This window comes from Mauremys reevesii, linkage group 3, assembly GCF_016161935.1.
Source record: "Mauremys reevesii isolate NIE-2019 linkage group 3, ASM1616193v1, whole genome shotgun sequence".
Lineage (NCBI taxonomy): Eukaryota > Metazoa > Chordata > Testudines > Geoemydidae > Mauremys > Mauremys reevesii.
The window spans coordinates 191706036-191722990 of NC_052625.1; the positions used below are offsets into that span (position 1 = coordinate 191706036).

Genomic DNA, 16955 nt, shown 5'->3' on the forward strand with positions numbered 1-16955 from the left:
CATTGTTGCAGAAGATTTTTGCCCTTGGGAACGATGTAGGGTGAGACCATATAATACACGCACTGAATATTTGTGAATCAGCTTCTACACACAAGCAATGACGTGTGAACATGGGACTGTAAGAGCTGGATTCACAGGCAAGAGTAGTTCAGCAAAAGGCAGTCCTAAAATTTGTGAACTGTTCTGATACTTTACATAGACAAATAGTTATGAGAGACTCTTTTAAATACTCAAGAGGTGTGATGCAGAGTTTGATGGAATATAGGGAAATTATTTCACTGCATCAAGTCTCCTGTAGCAGTAAATTAGCACCGGGGCAGCAGATTTTTATATTTTTAGTGGCATCCAGAAAAGGTCCAAGGGAGTTTTCCTGTGGGAGGGGGATTAGAGTCAGTACCGACTTTACAATGGTGCCAACGGTGCCGTGGCACCAGGCCCACCCTGCATCTCACTGCAGACACAGTGCTCAGAATTAAGCAATGTTCTCAGGGCTATTGTACTCTGTACTAGTTTTCAGTTGCCAGCTACATGCTTCAGCCAGGCCACTTTCTCACTAGGCTATATCCTGAATAGTGTGACTGGGAATGAGGCGGGGGCAGGGAGTGTAGCAGATGCCAATTCGAGGTGAATATTGTCTTGTCCATACTGTCCTGGGTTTATGGTGCTTTATGCCATGGACTGAAGCAAAGTGGCTGGTGAATAACCAAGAATATGGTTAATAATTGTTATCTAAATTCAGCTTTCTTCTTTCTCTCTCTGTGAATGATCACTAATTCAAAATAGTAGTGTGCAAGTTGACTGGATAATGGTAATAGCATAATCTCTTGTTATAACATTGTAAACCATACTACCTGGTTTTTATAACACCTACTATACATAATACAATAAATCTGACAGAAACAAAACCTAGGAAAAATTTATTCTTTCTGCATCTTATTTAAAGTTTTACAGTAATCTCTTGCTTCAGAATGCCTCATGGGTCACCCATACTGTTTGCAATAGGATTCAACATGTGGCTTGGCAGCTGACTCTTTACTGATTCCTGAACAGCTGGTAGCTCAATATTAATCTGAGATAGATACTATATGCAGAAGCACAACTCTGTATATATGGGGAAGGGGGGATTATTGACCTTTGTGCATATGTAATAGTTTTTGGTGTTTGTAAGACAAGGTATAATAATGAACTTTGGAAAAGTTCCTGTTTGGTGTGAGAGATGTTACTTGTACCTAAAAGCACTCCCCTTCCCCACTCCCAGCCCTATGCATGCTGGTTTGGGATATCACTACTGTAGTGTCAGCTTTTAAGAGAGCTTCACATGCAGAGCCGTAACTAGGGATTTTTGCACACAAGGCAAGGAACAGAGGCAGCATGTCCGGCTCTTCCCTATTGGAGGGAAGGATCCACCAATGAATTTCTGCAAAAGAGCCGTATGTGCCACCCCTCTCCATTGATGACGACCAGCGGCAATTTGGCAACGGGTCCCCCAGTCCCTCTCAGAGGGAAGGGCTTGCTGCCGAATTGCCGCTGAAGGAGAGACTTTCTGAGCCCCTCACTTTCCGTGCCCGAGGCAAGTGCCTCACTCGCCTTGCCCTCGTTACGGCAATGTTCACATGCACCACTTCTAGTATTACAGTAAGTTAAAACAAGCTACAGTACATTGGGACATTAATGCTCTATTACAGTGTTTGCATTAGCACATTAAAAGCTATAACACTGAACAGACGAGTTAGGGCTGGCTTTAGGAAGTTTGGGGCCCACCCAATTCAAACATTTTTGGCGGGGCCCCAGCAGGGATGACTTTAAAAAAAAGAAAAAAAAGTTAAAAAAAAAGCCTTTCCTTTCTTAGCAACCAGTTCCCTATAAAAATTTCTGATTTAAGGGATGTGCCAGAGTATGTATTTTTGGTACCAATAGGGTTACCATATGTCCATATTTAAAAATTCCTCCCAGATGGCAATTTAAGAACCAAAAAGTCTGACATGTCCGGGAAAATACGGCTGTATGTTAACCCTACCTACAGTTCTTTTTTACAAAGATGGGCCTGAACTAGAAATGAACTCCGTTTCACATGTGTGGGTCCCCGCCACTCCCTGGGAGTGTGCTAGGGTGACCACATGTCCCGATTTTATAGAGACAGTCCCAATTTTGGGGTCTTTTTCTTATATAGGATCCTATTAACCTCCACCCCATCCCGATTTTTCACACTTGCTGTCTGGTCACCCTAGGGTGTGCACATGTGTGGGTACCAGCTGCTCTCTTCTCCCATCATTGAAGCAGGTATGCAGGGTTACTGTCCAGGGAATTGCAGGGCACCAGTGGACATGGGGCTGGCTGCAGGCAGGGCAAGGGGTGCAGCAATGGCTGGAGACAGGGGTGTGTGGGGTGGGGTGGGGTGGGCTGGCTGGCTTCAAGCAGGGCCATAGGAGGGTGTGGCATAGATTGGCAGTGCTGAAGACAGAGAAGTGCAGGAATGGCTGGCTTCAGGCAGGGGGTGTGTGGCAGGGGTTGGCTGGAGACAGGGCAGGGAGTGGTTGGCTGGAGACAGGGCAAGGGGTGCGGATACAGGGGGTACAGACCACCCGGTATGGTAAGTGCTCCCTCCTCCTCCTCCCTCCCCCACCAGGGTAGCAGCAGCCGCCTGGGGCTCCCCTGCTTCTACAGCCCTGGCCATGTACATAGCTGCCGGAGCCCTGGGGAAGCGGCGGGGCTCCAGTGGCTATTTAAAGGGCTGGGGTGATAGAAGCAACGGGAGCCACAGACTTTTTAGCCCACAGATCCCCACAGCCCTACCCCAGGACTCTAGCAGTGTGGCTGTGGTGGCAATTTAAAGGGCCCCCAGGCCCTTTAAATTGTCCCCTGGAGAAGCCGGGCCACCCCGGTACAGTGCACCGACTTGCCAATACACCGAACCGGGGCTTGGGCGCGGGACCCTCTTAGGGGCAGGGTCCGATTCAGGGGAATTGGTTAAATTGGCCTAAAGCCGGCCCTGCCAGTATATCCAGGACATTACTAGCACACTTTTCCCCCACCAATACCTAGTAGTTAAACTGTCATCTCCCATAGCTACTTACGTTGCAGCTTTATTGTTAAAACTAAATTGGGAAGAAAGACGATGATTCAGAACTTGTTTAATGGTTACTTTATTGCTAAAGGGTGTAGTGGAGTGTAGACTTGGAGAGAGGAAGGTTTCTATGATGTAGGCAAGATCAAGTATTTTATCCAAAACCAGAATACGAATGGTGCTGGTCTTCTTGGTGTCTGACCTTGAGCTATTATCAAAAGTTTGAGGGTGACTCTTCTCCTTCATCATATTTTGGTTGAGGATTCCATTGATAAAGGGATTGGCCTCAAATACCTGGTTGTAGGACTCTTCCACGGTGTAGTTTTCATCTTGGGTTGCCTGGTCCTAATTATATTAAAGCATGTACTTTAGTCTTTGTAATTATCTGTTATAACTCTGTAGCTTTTTATGAAGGCAGGAGTAAAATAAAAGTAGCTGCAATAGTTTCATACTTAACACTGAAAATGTACATAATTTAAATCAGACTCCTAATCTTAATTTTTGCTTAATAAATAAATCCATAAGAAAACTATGTTGGGAAACTGCTATAGGTAAGTGCACTTCTCCTATATAGGTCATAAGGATCCTATCTGTCTGAAACTGGCTGCTCTTTCTTTCTTTGATCTGCAGAGTGACTGATGCTTTTCAGACATCAGTTGTGGGTACAGAAGGGTTTCATTGCATCTTCTCTCTTGGCACCAGCTACTGTTCTCCCTTCTTGTTGTATTGATAGCGGGTGGGTGTGTCTCACCTTTCTTTAAAATCATATATGCTAGGGACAGTCTTGTCCTCTTCTCCTCTCCTGATGTCAGTGTAGATGCAGGCAGTGCAAAATGTACTACAGTCATATAGTATCTCAAATGCAAAGCTGCATTTCAATGATCTGAGGTTTGAAGAACAATGTGGAACTAGCTGTTTTATGGGATGTCTCGATTTCATTCCTGAAGTAACATAACTGGTGATAGGAAAGCAGGGAGAGAGAGAGGTGTGTGCTCTGCAAGGCTGCTGGCCACGGGGCCAATGGATGTGGGTGGGCTGGGTAGGATCTTGGGAGTCACGTCTCAGGGATCTGCCCACTCCCCAGCACTGCTCCAGCTCTGAGCTGTCTCCACTGCCTGGGACCTGTGTGGCCCCACTTGCCTCCCTGGGGGAAGAGCCACCTGGGACTGGTGCAGAGGCTGGGCCAGTCTCAGCCACTCACAGGGAACAGTCGGGGAGGGGGGAGGCTCAGCTGGGTCCTGAGAGAGCCTGGCCCGGGTAGGCTCTGCTCCTGCTCTAGCCTGACTGCTTCCACCACTTCCAAGAGGCCAGAGTTATCCTGCCCCAGGACCAGCTCTGGCTGCGCTGCCATCTCAGCCTGGCAGACATAGTCACCTCCCATCAGGGCCGGCTACTGTGGCTAGGGGTTAGGGTGTGGGAGAGTAGGTCTCTAGTGGGTCTGGGTAGGTGCTGGGCACTAGGGGGTGGGGAGATCTCTCTGTGTTGGGGGACTGTCAGTAGGGGAGATCTGTGTGTGTGTGGACACTGGGAAGTGTGGGGGGTCTGTGCGGGGCACTGTGCAGTTGTGGTGGAGGGGGCACTGGACAGTGAGGGGATCTGTAGGGGGGCTCTGGGTGGGAAGGTGCGGGGTACTGTGCAGTTGTGGGAGGGCTGTGGGGGGTCTTCAGCTGGGGGGCACTGGTCAGTAAGAGGATCTGTGGGGGGGTTCTGAGTGGGTGGGGGAGTGATCTGGGAGGGCACTGGGCAGGGGGGTTTGTGGGGGTCTCTGGGTGGTGTGGCATTGGGCGTAGGGAGCCAGAGGGGTGCTGGGCAGGGGGTAGCATGGTGCAGCATGGGCCCACCCCCAAGGGGAAGAAGCACAATGGCAGTGCTGGGATGGGCTGGACAGCGTGGGTCTGGCAGCTCCCGGTTTGTAAACAGTGCCCTTGTACTGGGCTGGGTGCAGTGGGGCTGTCCCTGCCGTGCCATGACTCATCTCCCGTTGCCCCCGGCCAGCCCCTCGCTCTGAGGACTCTGCCCCCCTGCCCCATGTCCCCATTTCCTCCATGGGGACCCACAAATATGTTTAGCACCGGGCCCACAAAAGGTTAATCCGGCCCTGTTTGGGGTGCAGGCTCTGGGATGGAGTTGGGAGTGCAGGAGGGTTGCAGGCTATGGGGAGTTTGAGTGACGGGTGCAGGCTCTGACCTGGGGCAGGGGATTCGGGTACAGGACGGGGTACAGACATGTGGGCTCTGGGAGGGAGTACCCAAATCAGCACGTTGTATAAGAGGAAGGAGCTGCAGTGATTTCATATAGACATAGAAAACGATAGAAGACACTTTTACATATTCAGTCTCCTGGCTGGAGCAGTAACAGCCCCGCAGCACTTGTATAGGATCGAGAGGAGCTGCGGTGTCTGAGCTTTGACAGTCTGGGAATTGAGCTGCCTGTGCCTTTAAGCCCCAGCCCCAGGTACCCGCCCCCTGCTCCGGGGCTGACACGCAGCAGAACTGAAAACAGCCTGTGCCCCCCCCACAGCCCCGACCCCCCCAGATCTGCGAGCACAGCAGGTGGCTCATCCCGAGGGGCCACTGTCCCCCCCCACCCCCTCCCTAAACGGGGGTTTTGTCCCCGCACAGGGTCTGGCAGCATCTCCCCGGCTTAATCCCGGCTACCACCCCCCACCCCGATTTTTCCCCTTCAGCCCCTCTCCTGCTGTTGCCTACAGCAGCTTGACACCCCCGGCCAGTAAACTTCTGCCCCCGCTCAGACCCTGGCAGCCGCCCCCCGCCCCCCGCTGCGATTTGCCCCCTTGAGCCTTTTAACCCCCAAAGAGCAGGCAGCAAATCGTAAGTAGAAGTGAGGGCAGAGGCGACAGCAAAGGTTACTGGGCATGCTCAGTTCGGGTGCGCATGCTCAGTGCAGCCAAAGTAGGGAATCGGGAGCGGTAGCTGTTTCTGTCGTTACCGGTGACCGTGCACCGCTTTTTGGCGCCCTAGGCGCCCCCCGCCCCGCTCCATCCAGCCTTTCAAGGGTTAAATGAGGAGCCGCCCCCTCTGGCTGACTGGACAGCGGCCTACTCGCCTCCTGCCACCCGATTCTCAGGGGGCGGGGTCGCTTCCAGTGGCCAGGAGCATCTTTTTTTTTCCCCCACGTTTCACGTCGTCGTCGCTCAGTAACGACGAGTGATGCTGCGCATGCGTATTTGGGAGTGGTGTGGAGGGAGCTACGTTTCCGGAGCAGGCTCGCGCCGTGGGAGGTTGGCTCTTGTCGCGCGTTGTGACCGTTACCGGACAGAATGTTTAGGAGGCCCCCGCGGAACTTCCGGGGCCGGCAGAGAGCCCCGTCCAGCTGCAGCAGCAGCAGCAGCGAAGGGGAGCCGGAGCCGGAGCATGGAGGGGAGCAGGGCACTGGCTCTGAGGCGGACCAGGGCGAAGAGGATGAGGAGCAGGAGCAGGGCCCTGCGAGGCCCGCCGCCGAGAGGCAGCCGCCCGCGGAGGGGCCAGCGGGGGCCAGCGGGGGTCAGGAGGACAGGGAGGATGGCGGCGGCGGCGGAGTGCCCCGAGGCAGGCCACGGGGGGCAGACCCCAGCGCGGGGCAGGCGCGGGGAGAGATGGCCCTGCTGAGCTTCGGCGCCGACGAGGAGCGAGATGGTAAAGTCTGACGCCGGCTCCCTTCCGCCGCGCAGCGTGTGTGGGGGAACGGGCCCCAGGCTGGCCTCTGCCTGGTCTGGACGGGGGTCAGCTAGCTTTCGACTCACACCGGCCTTGCCTTACTCCCCCTGAACTTTCAAGGGTGGACAAGCCCAAGTGTTACGGGCTTGGATGAGAACCCAGGAGGCTTTGACTGTGCTTTAATCACTCAAACGCCTTCAGGTACTGGCACCGGCAGTCACCCCTCAAGCTGCTGTCACTTGAGTAGTTCTCTTGGGATCTCTGCTGGGACTTGCTCCTGTAAGGGTATGTCTGTCTACACAGCGGCTGGGAGGGCGCTTCCCAGCGCAGGTAGACGGACAGGCACTAGCTCTGCTCCAATTAAAAGATGGCAATGGGGTGGTAGTCATAGGCGGCAGGTTTGTATAATTTTTGGTGGGGCCCAAAATGGTGGTGCCCCCCCACTCCCGCCCTGTAAGCTGATATAAATAAAAAAACAACAACGCCAGTGCCACAGATTTACAAACAAGGGTCAAAAGTGGAAAGCAAGAAGCAGCACTTGCCTACCATTAATATACAGTATTATATTTTGTTGCACCTGTTGTGATGAAGTGGGAATGTTCTTAATATTTTCTGTGGGTGTGTCTGTGTTCCTGCAAGATGCCAAGTGCAGGCAAGTGGTGCAAAGAAAGAAGGGGGACAAAGAGATCAGAGAGAGAGGAGAGAGGAGGAGAGAGAGAGAGGAGAGGAGCTGGCTGGGGGGGGCTGGCTGGGGGGAAGAGAGAGACCCAGACCCACCCCACCCCCCACCCCCCAAGATGGACCTGACAGAGTTTCTCTGCTCTGTTTCCAACAAGTGTTGTTGTTACTGTGTTCTAATAAAAATACTGTCTGGCTGTTTGTCTGATCTGTGTGTCATCTGACTGGAGAGAGGTGGGGCAGGGCCCCCCCCCTGCCCCAGGACCAGACTGCAGTGACTGGTGTGGAGTGGTGGAAGATGGTGTGGGCATGCTGAATGCCACCGGGGAGCAGGAGGAGGGGGTGTGCCTGCCTTCGAGAGAGATAGTCTGCCCAGAGAGGGAGCTCCCCAGAGTCCTGGTGGGCTTGTTGGGAGTTGTCCAAAGCATCACAGCATCCCCCCACACACCCACGCACCCAGCACAGGCACTGACACTCCCACCTCCCTCTCCTCCTCCCTTTTTTCTCTTTCTAGGTCTCTGTTCTCCTCTCTCTCTCTTTCTCACCTCCCTTCAGTTGGTACCTGCAGAAAAAGCTTAAAATGCCCAAGAAAAAGCTTGAGCTGAAGCTGAATTTGAGGTGAGGTTTTGAGGTGTTTGAGGTGAGGGGGGTGGGGGGGGGGGGGGGGGGGGGGGGAGGGGGGCATGGGGCAGGGAGCATCAACTGTCTGCTGCCAGCTGCACGGCTGCACAGAGTGGCACAGGGGGTTGGTTTGGGGGTGGGGGGGAGGGGGGGAGGGGGGGGGGGGACGGGGGGGGGAAGGGGGGGGGGGGGGCAGGGGGGCAGGCAGGCAGGGGAGGCAGGGGCAGCAGCAAGGCATGGGAGTCAAGGAGTCCAAGAGGGGTACAGGGGACAGGTAGGGGTGGGGTGAGGGGGGGGGGGGGGGGGGTGGGGGGGGGGGGGGGGGGGGGAGGGAGGGGGAGGGGGTGAGGGGAGCAGGGGGGGGGGCAGGGGGGGGGGGGGGGGCGGGGGGGGGGGGGGGGAGGGGGGGGATCGGGGTGGTGGGGCAGAGGGGAGGGGATGGGGGTGGGGGGGGGGGGAGGGCTGGGGAGGGGGGGGGGGGCTGGGGGGCTGGGCTGGGCGGCTCTGGGCTGGGGGGCTCTGGGCTGCCTGCAAGCCCGGGAGCCTCAGAGCATCCGAGGGCTCAGAGCTGGCTCGGCTGCCCCTTGCTGCCTGCTGCGGCGGGAGCCCAGCCCCTGCTGCATGCTCTGGGCTGCCTCTGGGCTGCCTTGGGCTGCCTGCAACTGCAAAGCCGCCTGGCCTCGCAGCTGCATGCCAGAGCGCGGCCTGGAATCAGGCTGGCTGCCAGCCCCCAGCCGGAGCTCAGAGGGCCCCCAGCCCTGCCCGGGCCAGTGGCTGCCCTGCTGAGCCCGGAGAGCTCTGGCCTCGCAGAGCCCGGCTGGTATTTAAAGGGCTGCTCTGGCTGCTCTGGGCTGCCAGAGCCTTGCCCCGGGCCAGAGCAGCGGGCCGCCAATCAGGGCTGCCCGGCCCCGGCCCGCGGGGCCCCGCTCCCCTTTGATTCCCGGCGCCCTGCCATTTAAAGGCTCTGGGCTCCCCTCTGCTCCCGCCCCCCCTGCGCCGGATTGCCCCGCTGATGCTCCGGCTCCAGGCAGCGCAGCCCGCTCCCCCCAGCAGCCATTTATTCCAGCGCTGGCAGGCAGCCCGCCCGGGCCGCGCCGCCCTTGGAGGGCCAGAGCCCTGCGCCGCCAGCGGCCTCTGAAGGCTCTGGGCGGCTGCGGGCCAAGCCTCAGAGGCTCCTCCTCGCCTGGCCTTTAAGGAGCCTCTCTGGCCGCGGGCGCTCTCCGCAGCTGCAGCTCTGCGAGCTCCCTGATTCGGCTGGCTGGCTGGCTCTCTGAGGGCTCTGTGCTGCTGTTGCGGGCAGCGCAGAGCTCTCTGATGGCCAGCTCTCTGGGATTAGGGGGGCTGGCAGGCTGCTGCGCAGGAAGGGGCAGAAACCCAGTTGCAAATATGGAAAAGCAGACAGAGCCAGTTGAATATTCAGAGCAGAGCCCTGTTTGGTGGTAGTGGTACAGCTGGCTGCTCAGGCTAGGTACCTGAGTACCTATTCAGGGGTTGAGTGAATTGCACTGGGGGGGAGCTAGCCCAAGATGTTGCCTGTGCCCCTGCAGCTGCACTGCTATTTTTAGCATGCTTTCTGCAGCAGAGAGCCTTTGTATCTACCCACACTGGGAAGCATCCTCCCAGCTGCTGTGTAGACATAACCTAACACTGCATTCACTTTTGGGTTCCTGAATAGCAGTAGGGTGGTAGCAAGATACAGGGAATTGAAGGGAGAGCAGGTTAGGAGCTAGAGAGAGTGAATTAGTGGGGGTAGAGTGGGGAGAGTATAAAACAAGAGAAACATTGATTGTGAGGTCTACTGGTTGAGTGACATGGACAAGGAGCTAGCACCTCTCAACCTGGTTTGGACACCGACACACTCAGTTGCCTGGAACAAGTCACTTAACTTTTGTCTCTGTTTCTGCATGTGTGAAGTAGGAAATACATTTATAACAGGCTTGTTATGGGGCTTAATTAGTGAATATTTCTGAAACTCTTTGAAGATTAACAGTACTATACGTGTTTAAAAGTATTTGAAAAGTGGAGAATATTTAGGAAGTTAGAAAGGTGTATAGTTAGACACAGCAAGAAGATAATATGCATTAAGTGATGCAAAGACTAATAAAGTTAACGATGTGATAAAGGAGGAGTAAGCGTGCATAGCCAAGACCTGGCTATTTGATGCTGCAAGACACTGCAGGATGTTAAAGTTGTCCAGGTCTAAATATATGATTCAGGTGAAAGGGGTGGGTCTGTACTTTTTTGCATGTAAACTCAAATACAACTGATCTCCCATACTAAATCTGGGCTGATCAGCAGTGATGCTGGAACTGCTGATGGTCCTTGGTGACTTCATTATGCACACATGATTTTTCTGGCTTGGTTTGGAACTTCATGGCTACCTGATACTCATAGGACTGTCTCATATGAGTGGACCCTACAACTATAAGGCTGCATACATTCTGGATCTGATGTTTGGGTCATGGTTGTTTTATTATTTTTTGCTTACGTTGTGATAATGCCTAAAGACAATGTACAAACATATAATAAATGACAGTCTCTGCCCCAAAGAACTTAGAGCCGGAAAGACAAGGGTCAGGAGTGGAGTATGAAGAAATGGATGTTGCCCCCCTGTTATGGACTAAGGCCCAGACACCAAACTCACATTGATTCCAGTGGGAGTTAGGTGCCTAAATATCACTGAAGACCTGAGGTGACTGTTGTTTCTTTTGTTTAAGGTTATCTTGCCCTGATAAAGTAAGAGGACTTGTTTGAATGGTCAGCCTTATATAAATCCGTGGTACGCCCACATCTTGAATACTGCGTGCAGATGTGATCGCCCCATCTCAAAAAAGATATAATGGAATTGGAAAAGGTTTAGAAAAGGGCAACAAAAATGATTAGGGGTATGGAACGGCTTCTGTGTGAGGGGAGATCAATAACACTGGGACTTTTCAGGTTGGAAAAGAGATGACTAAGAGGGGACATGATTGAGGTCTATAAAATCATGACTGGTGTGGAGAAAGTAAAAAAGGAAGTGTCATTTACTCCTCATAACACAAGAACTAGGGGATCACCAAATGAAATTAATAGGCAGCAGGTTTAAAATAAAAGGAAGTATTTCTTCACACAACACACTGTCAACCTGTGGAACTCTTTGCCAGAGGATGCTGTGAAGGCCAACACTATAACAGGGTTAAAAAAAGACTACATAAATTCACGGAGGATAGGTCCATCAGTGGCTGTCTATATCCATTTGTTGTCTCTGGTCTTATACGTAGATCGTAAACTCTTTGGGGCAGTGACGCTTTTTTGTTCTGTGTCTGTACAGCACAGTGTGGTCCTGGTCCTTGACTAGGCCTACTAGGCACTATGGTAAGACAAATAATAAAATGTTTCAAATGTGATGTTGCTTTGTAAATACGTTGTTTACACTGATCATTTTTTTCCTCCTACAGAGCGTGAGGAACTCTTTAAAATAAAGAAACCATCTCTTAACACAATAACATTTAGAATTCAAAAGAAGGAAAACCCACACTCTGCAGTCAGAGAAGCTGAAAGAAGCAAAGGTAAGTACGTAGCTACTTATTGGGTGTATTTTAGACTAGTTGTTTGTAAAGCATTTTGAGATTCATGAAGGATGAGTGTTTTGGCAAGTATTGTTATCATATGTATTGTTTTATATGAATAAATGACAAGAATGAGTTTATGGTTGAAAACTGTTGAATTTAAATGTATATCCCAAAACACATAATGAGCATAGGGTATGATCCTGTATCTATTTAAGTCATCTGCCAAACTCCCATTGACTTTGTAGGAGTAGGATCGGGCACTTAGGCTGACCTTGAGAGGAGCTGACTGCCTGGAACTCCCATTGTAAATGGAGATTAATGGAATTTGTAACTGCTTCATAGTCTCAGGATTTGGTCCTAGGCAGTAGTTTCTCAATGACTTTACATTTTCATTTTTTAGAAGTGGGCCTCAGATTTCATTAATGAGAGACGGCACAACCTGTTATTAAAAACTAGTCCTAATCTAGTAACTTACTGTTACTTCAATAACTTGCTTTTATTGAATACATATTTCATGGAATTATAATGAAAATGTAACAAATGTGAAATACTGACAGACTATATGCACTATGCTATAATGGCCTTTATGTTGAAGGTATAAATCATGTTAAGAATCCCCTAAAATCATCTGAATTTAGGATAAAGAGTTGAAGTGAAAAATACATGAATTTGTATGATGATGCCTTACTTTACTGTGATTTTAAGATTCATACTGTAAGTAAAAATACTGCCTTAAGTCTTTGAAGACAATGGGATTGCTCAATGTGTAAATTTAAGCACAGGGTCTGGGCTTGATTGTTATTCATAATCTGTTAAGAAACATCATGAATCTAAAGACATTTCCAGTAGCTGAGACAAAAATCCTGGATCTTGGTTTTTCTCCTTGTATACAGAAATCTTCCAAGCGGAGTCTAGAATAATTAACACTGCTGATACATGTGAGACAGAAGAGGATGAGCACTACTCATCAGCCAGTGAAGATTACAGTAGTTCAGCCTCTGAAACTCAATCCAGCCCTCCACAGACAAGGAAGGATTTATCAGCAGGTTTGTAACTAGTTCTGAGCATATTGCATATTGCAGAATATTCAAAGTACCGTTTAAAACACTGGATGCTGTTACACTAATGTATATTTAAAGTAACTTCACTGAAATCCTTGTATATCAAGGACATTTATTCCAGAGTTACATTGGTGTAACTGAGAGCACAATTTGCCTTTACAGTCTGTTGTCAGTCTTGTCTCTTGGGGTAGATCTTTAGCATGATGATATGATAGAAAGCCCCCTAATATTTATAATAATGAAATAAAAGGTAAAATTAGATATCATTGGGTTTTTTTTAATAGCTATGTGCTGAAACAAAACAAAAAACCTCTATTTATAGATCACTTGCCATAGCTAGGCATTTGGATAGAAGAGAAATGATGGATTCAAGATTATGATCCTTTCTAATCTCTTATTTTCATTTTAATAAACAGGAAATTAAATGCAATACAACTTTATTAACGCAGCATTAAGGATGAATGTTTAGAGACAAATAATAATAATCCAGGAATGCAAAAGTTAAGTACTTATAGTAGTAGTAATCCTTTTTCATTTTCGTGTAAGATATAGATTAGCACATCGTTCTTTTTCCTTACTGCTCATATTTTAATTTGCAGCCTTAAGCATACTTTAATAATATTTTTGACTTGATTATATTTTCTTATATTTTTGAGAATTAGGACTGGCAAAATGAAGATAATTGTTATGCTTACAATATGCACCTCCTTTTATGGCATAAATACTGGAAACTTTTATTTAGGTTGTTGTGACTTTTAAGACTACTGTGGCCTTTGTTTTGAGGGTCTGAAAACTACTGGAAAGTTAACATGTAGTTCAGGGGTGGGCAAACTTTTTGGCCCAAGGGCCACATCTGGACATAGAAATTGTATGGTGGGCCATGAATGCTCATGAAATTGGGGGTTGGGGTGCAGGAGGGGGTGAGGGCTCCAGCTGGGGGTGTGGGCTTTAGGGTGGGGCCATAAATGAGGAGTTCAGAATGCAGGAGGGGGCTCTGGGCTGGGGAGAAGGTTGAGGTGTGTGGAGAGGGTGGGAGGAGGAGCTGGGGATGAGGGGTTGGGGGGTGCCTGAAGGTGCTGGGGGTGGGACTGAGGGGTTCGGGGGGTTGGAGGGGGATCAGGGGTGGGCTGTGGGAGGGGGTCAGGGGTGCAGGCTCCAGGCAGCACTTGCCTCAAGCAGCTCCCGGAAGCAGCGGCATGTCCCCTCCTCCGTCTCCTACGCAGAGGTGCAGCCAGGCGGCTCTGCACACTGCCCTGTGCCCAGGCACTGCCCCTGCAGCTCACATTGGCTGTGGTTCCCAGCCAATGGGATCTGCGGGGACAACGTGCGGAGCCCCCTGGCTGCCCCTATGCATAGGAGCTGGAGCGAGGACATGCCTCTGCTTCTGGGAGCCGTGCGGAGCCATGGCACACATGAAGCGAGGCAAGCCCTGGACCCTGCTCCCCAGCAGGAGCTTGAGAGACGGATTAAAATGTTTGAAGGGACGGATGTGGCCCCCGGGCTGTAGTTTGCCTACCCCCGATGTAGTTGGAGCAGCAGGGGTATGGAAGTGGTCCTCAATATTTGTGCTCTTTCAAGTTGTGCCCCTCGGACTATAGGAAATAACATGCACAATTATCTCAATTTATCGTTAACAATGTATTGCAGAAAAAAGCCCCAAACTCCTAATGTGTTACTATACTTTGGAGGAAAAGCATTATATAATAAACTTTGTCATGAGGAGTAGTATTGAATTTTGCTCTTACCTTAGGTTCTTTCTGTTGATTACAGGTAATATATCTGATGCAGCTTATATGCAGGTTGCTTGTAGGAAACATCAGTTGCCCAGGTCTCAGGGTGACTATATTCCACTGGACACATCACATCGTGCTCCAGTCTCTCAGAAAAAAGCATGCAGTGATACAGAGAGTGAGGATGATTCTGATCATGACACGATTCTCCACTTTGCTCCCAAAACAAAAAGTCTCAAGCAGAGGATGGCTGAATATGTAGGTAAGTTTAAGCCTGTTTACCAGGGCATAAAAATGGCAAAACTTTTAACTGTTTGAAGAATGTGAAATGCACTAAAAGAGTGCAGCTGCCCTCTCTTTGGGTACCACACCAGCCACTGGTGGGCAAAATGTGTAATTGCAGCTTCCCTTTGCCTCCCCATCAAAATCAATTATTCGGGGGGTGGGGGGGGAGGGAATCTGTGAGGGACATTAATTCTGGGCTTTTACAGTGGGCCAGAATTCCACCAGGAGTAACTTGAGAGGGACTAAAGGGGACTAAGGTGTAGCCATTACACTGACGTTTAATAATGTTCATATCCATTTTGTTTGGTTAACAAGAGAAGTTTTTTTTGTTTTTTTCTTTCTAACTGCCAGCATTGCAAATTCAGCCTGGGATCAGAAAATTGAGCTCTGTTCTTTCTGGCTCTCGATTCTGCAGTTATAACATAGAGCCCAATTCTGCACTCCTTATTCAAGTGAGGTTTATAAGATGAGAACTTAGTTAGTAGTTTTATTGATGAGTAAGCTAGAATAGATTCCAGCTCATTGTCCCAGAGCAGTACAAAAGAAATAGATAGTAAGTTAAATGGTTTTTGTCACTAAGATTAATTAGCTCCTATGATTTACAAAACTGACAAGCAGCAAAGAATCCTGTGGCATCTTGTATATGATCTTGCCACTTCTATACTCTCTTCTGACAGGATAGTAGGGCTGTTGATTAATCGCACGTAACTCACGCAATTAAAAAAAAAATTAATTGCAGTTTTAATCACACTGTTAAATTTTAATTGGCGTTCAATTGTTTATTTAATATTTTGGATCTTTTTCTACATTTTCAAATATTGATTTCAATTACAACACAGAATACAAAATGTACAGTGCTCACTTTATATTTTTGTTACAAATATTTGTGCTGTAAACATGATAAATGAAAGAAATAGTATTTTTCAGTTCCCCTCATACAAGTACTGTAGTGTAATCACTTTATCATGAAAGCACAACTTACAAATGTAGATTTTTTTTTTTTAAATTTTGTTTGTTTCATAACTGCACTCAAAAACAAAACAATCTAAAACAATTAGAGCCTACAAGTCCACTTAAAGAGCATGATCAGCATGGACGCATGAAGGGACATATAAATGGACATATGAATCTCTAGCGCATCTGGCTCGTAAATACCTTGCAACGCTGGCTACAACAGTGCCATGCGAACGCCTGTTCTCACTTTCAGGTGATAATGCTGCCCGCTTCTTGTTTACAATATCACCTGCACATGTAAACAAACTTGTTTCTCTGAGCGATTGGCTGAACAAGAAGTAGGGCTGAGTGGACTTGTAGGCTCTAAAGTTGTATACTATTTTATTTTTATTATTGAATGCAGTTATTTTTTGTACATAATTCTACATTTGTAAGTTCAACTTTCATGATAAAGAAATTGCACTACAGCACATGTATTAGGTGAATTGAAATATTAGTTCTTTTGGGGTTTTTTTCAGTGCAAATATTTGTAATCAAAATAAAGAGTGATCAGTGTACACTTTGTATTCTGTGTTGTAATTTAAATCAATATATTTGAAAATGTGGAAATCATCCAAAAATATTTATATAAATAGTATTCTATTATTGTTTAACAGCACAATTAATCACGATTATTTTTGTTAATCACTTGACAGCCCTAATAGTTAGAACAATAACAATCTGTATTTGCATATATTTAGTATGGATTATATACAGTTTGATTTGCAAAATAAAATATCCCAATGTGTTTATAGGGCACAGTATTTTATGCTTGCAGCAACAGTTAACTAAGAAACTATATTCTCAGGGACTTAATTTTCAGTACAGGTCTAGTCCTGCTGCAGCCTTTAAATCCCACTTTGAGAATCCCATCTGTGATGATCTTTCTGCCTGTCACATTTTCTCAGTAATACTAGTAGGCACAGCAGCAAATATTTTTGGGGATGGTGGTGGGAGTTCAGAAAGGATAGATGGAGAGAAAAACTGGTATGGGTCATATCATTATTCTTACTTTTACTTCCAGTACCCAAGAGTGATGGAGCAAGTGAAGATGATGAAATACAAAACATGTGGGAAGAACAGCAACTAAAGAAGGCAGTCAGACTCCCACAGGTGATATGCTTTTTCTTTCATTGTCATTGCTTTTTGCTGCTATGCAAGATAGTTTTGTTTTAGGAGCAATATTAGAGCTCCTTCCTTGGTCATTGGACATGCTAATTCATTAGGTGGGAGGAGAATAGAAGTAGGGGAAGACTCTGGCAATGCAGATCAGCAATTTCTCATTGCTAGCTGATCAGAGGAACAGCATTGTCATT

The 16955-nt window shown here is 48.7% G+C and overlaps 1 protein-coding gene across 2 annotated transcripts in view; it reads left to right on the plus strand.

Moving 5' to 3' along the window:
• Positions 1-6226: 6226 nt before the first annotated feature.
• GCFC2 (GC-rich sequence DNA-binding factor 2) overlaps positions 6227-16955 on the plus strand; it is a 37886-nt gene continuing 27157 nt past the window's right edge. Inside the window, exons 1-5 of one of the 2 annotated variants that reach the window (XM_039532106.1) lie at positions 6227-6699; positions 11457-11567; positions 12464-12616; positions 14402-14623; positions 16664-16752. In XM_039532106.1, the coding sequence (XP_039388040.1) occupies positions 6345-6699; positions 11457-11567; positions 12464-12616; positions 14402-14623; positions 16664-16752 (930 nt within the window). In that variant the 5' untranslated portion in view covers positions 6227-6344. Of the gene's footprint in view, positions 6700-11456; positions 11568-12463; positions 12617-13047; positions 13133-14401; positions 14624-16663; positions 16753-16955 lie in introns of those variants that run through there. The other variant, XM_039532107.1, reaches the window with a different exon arrangement.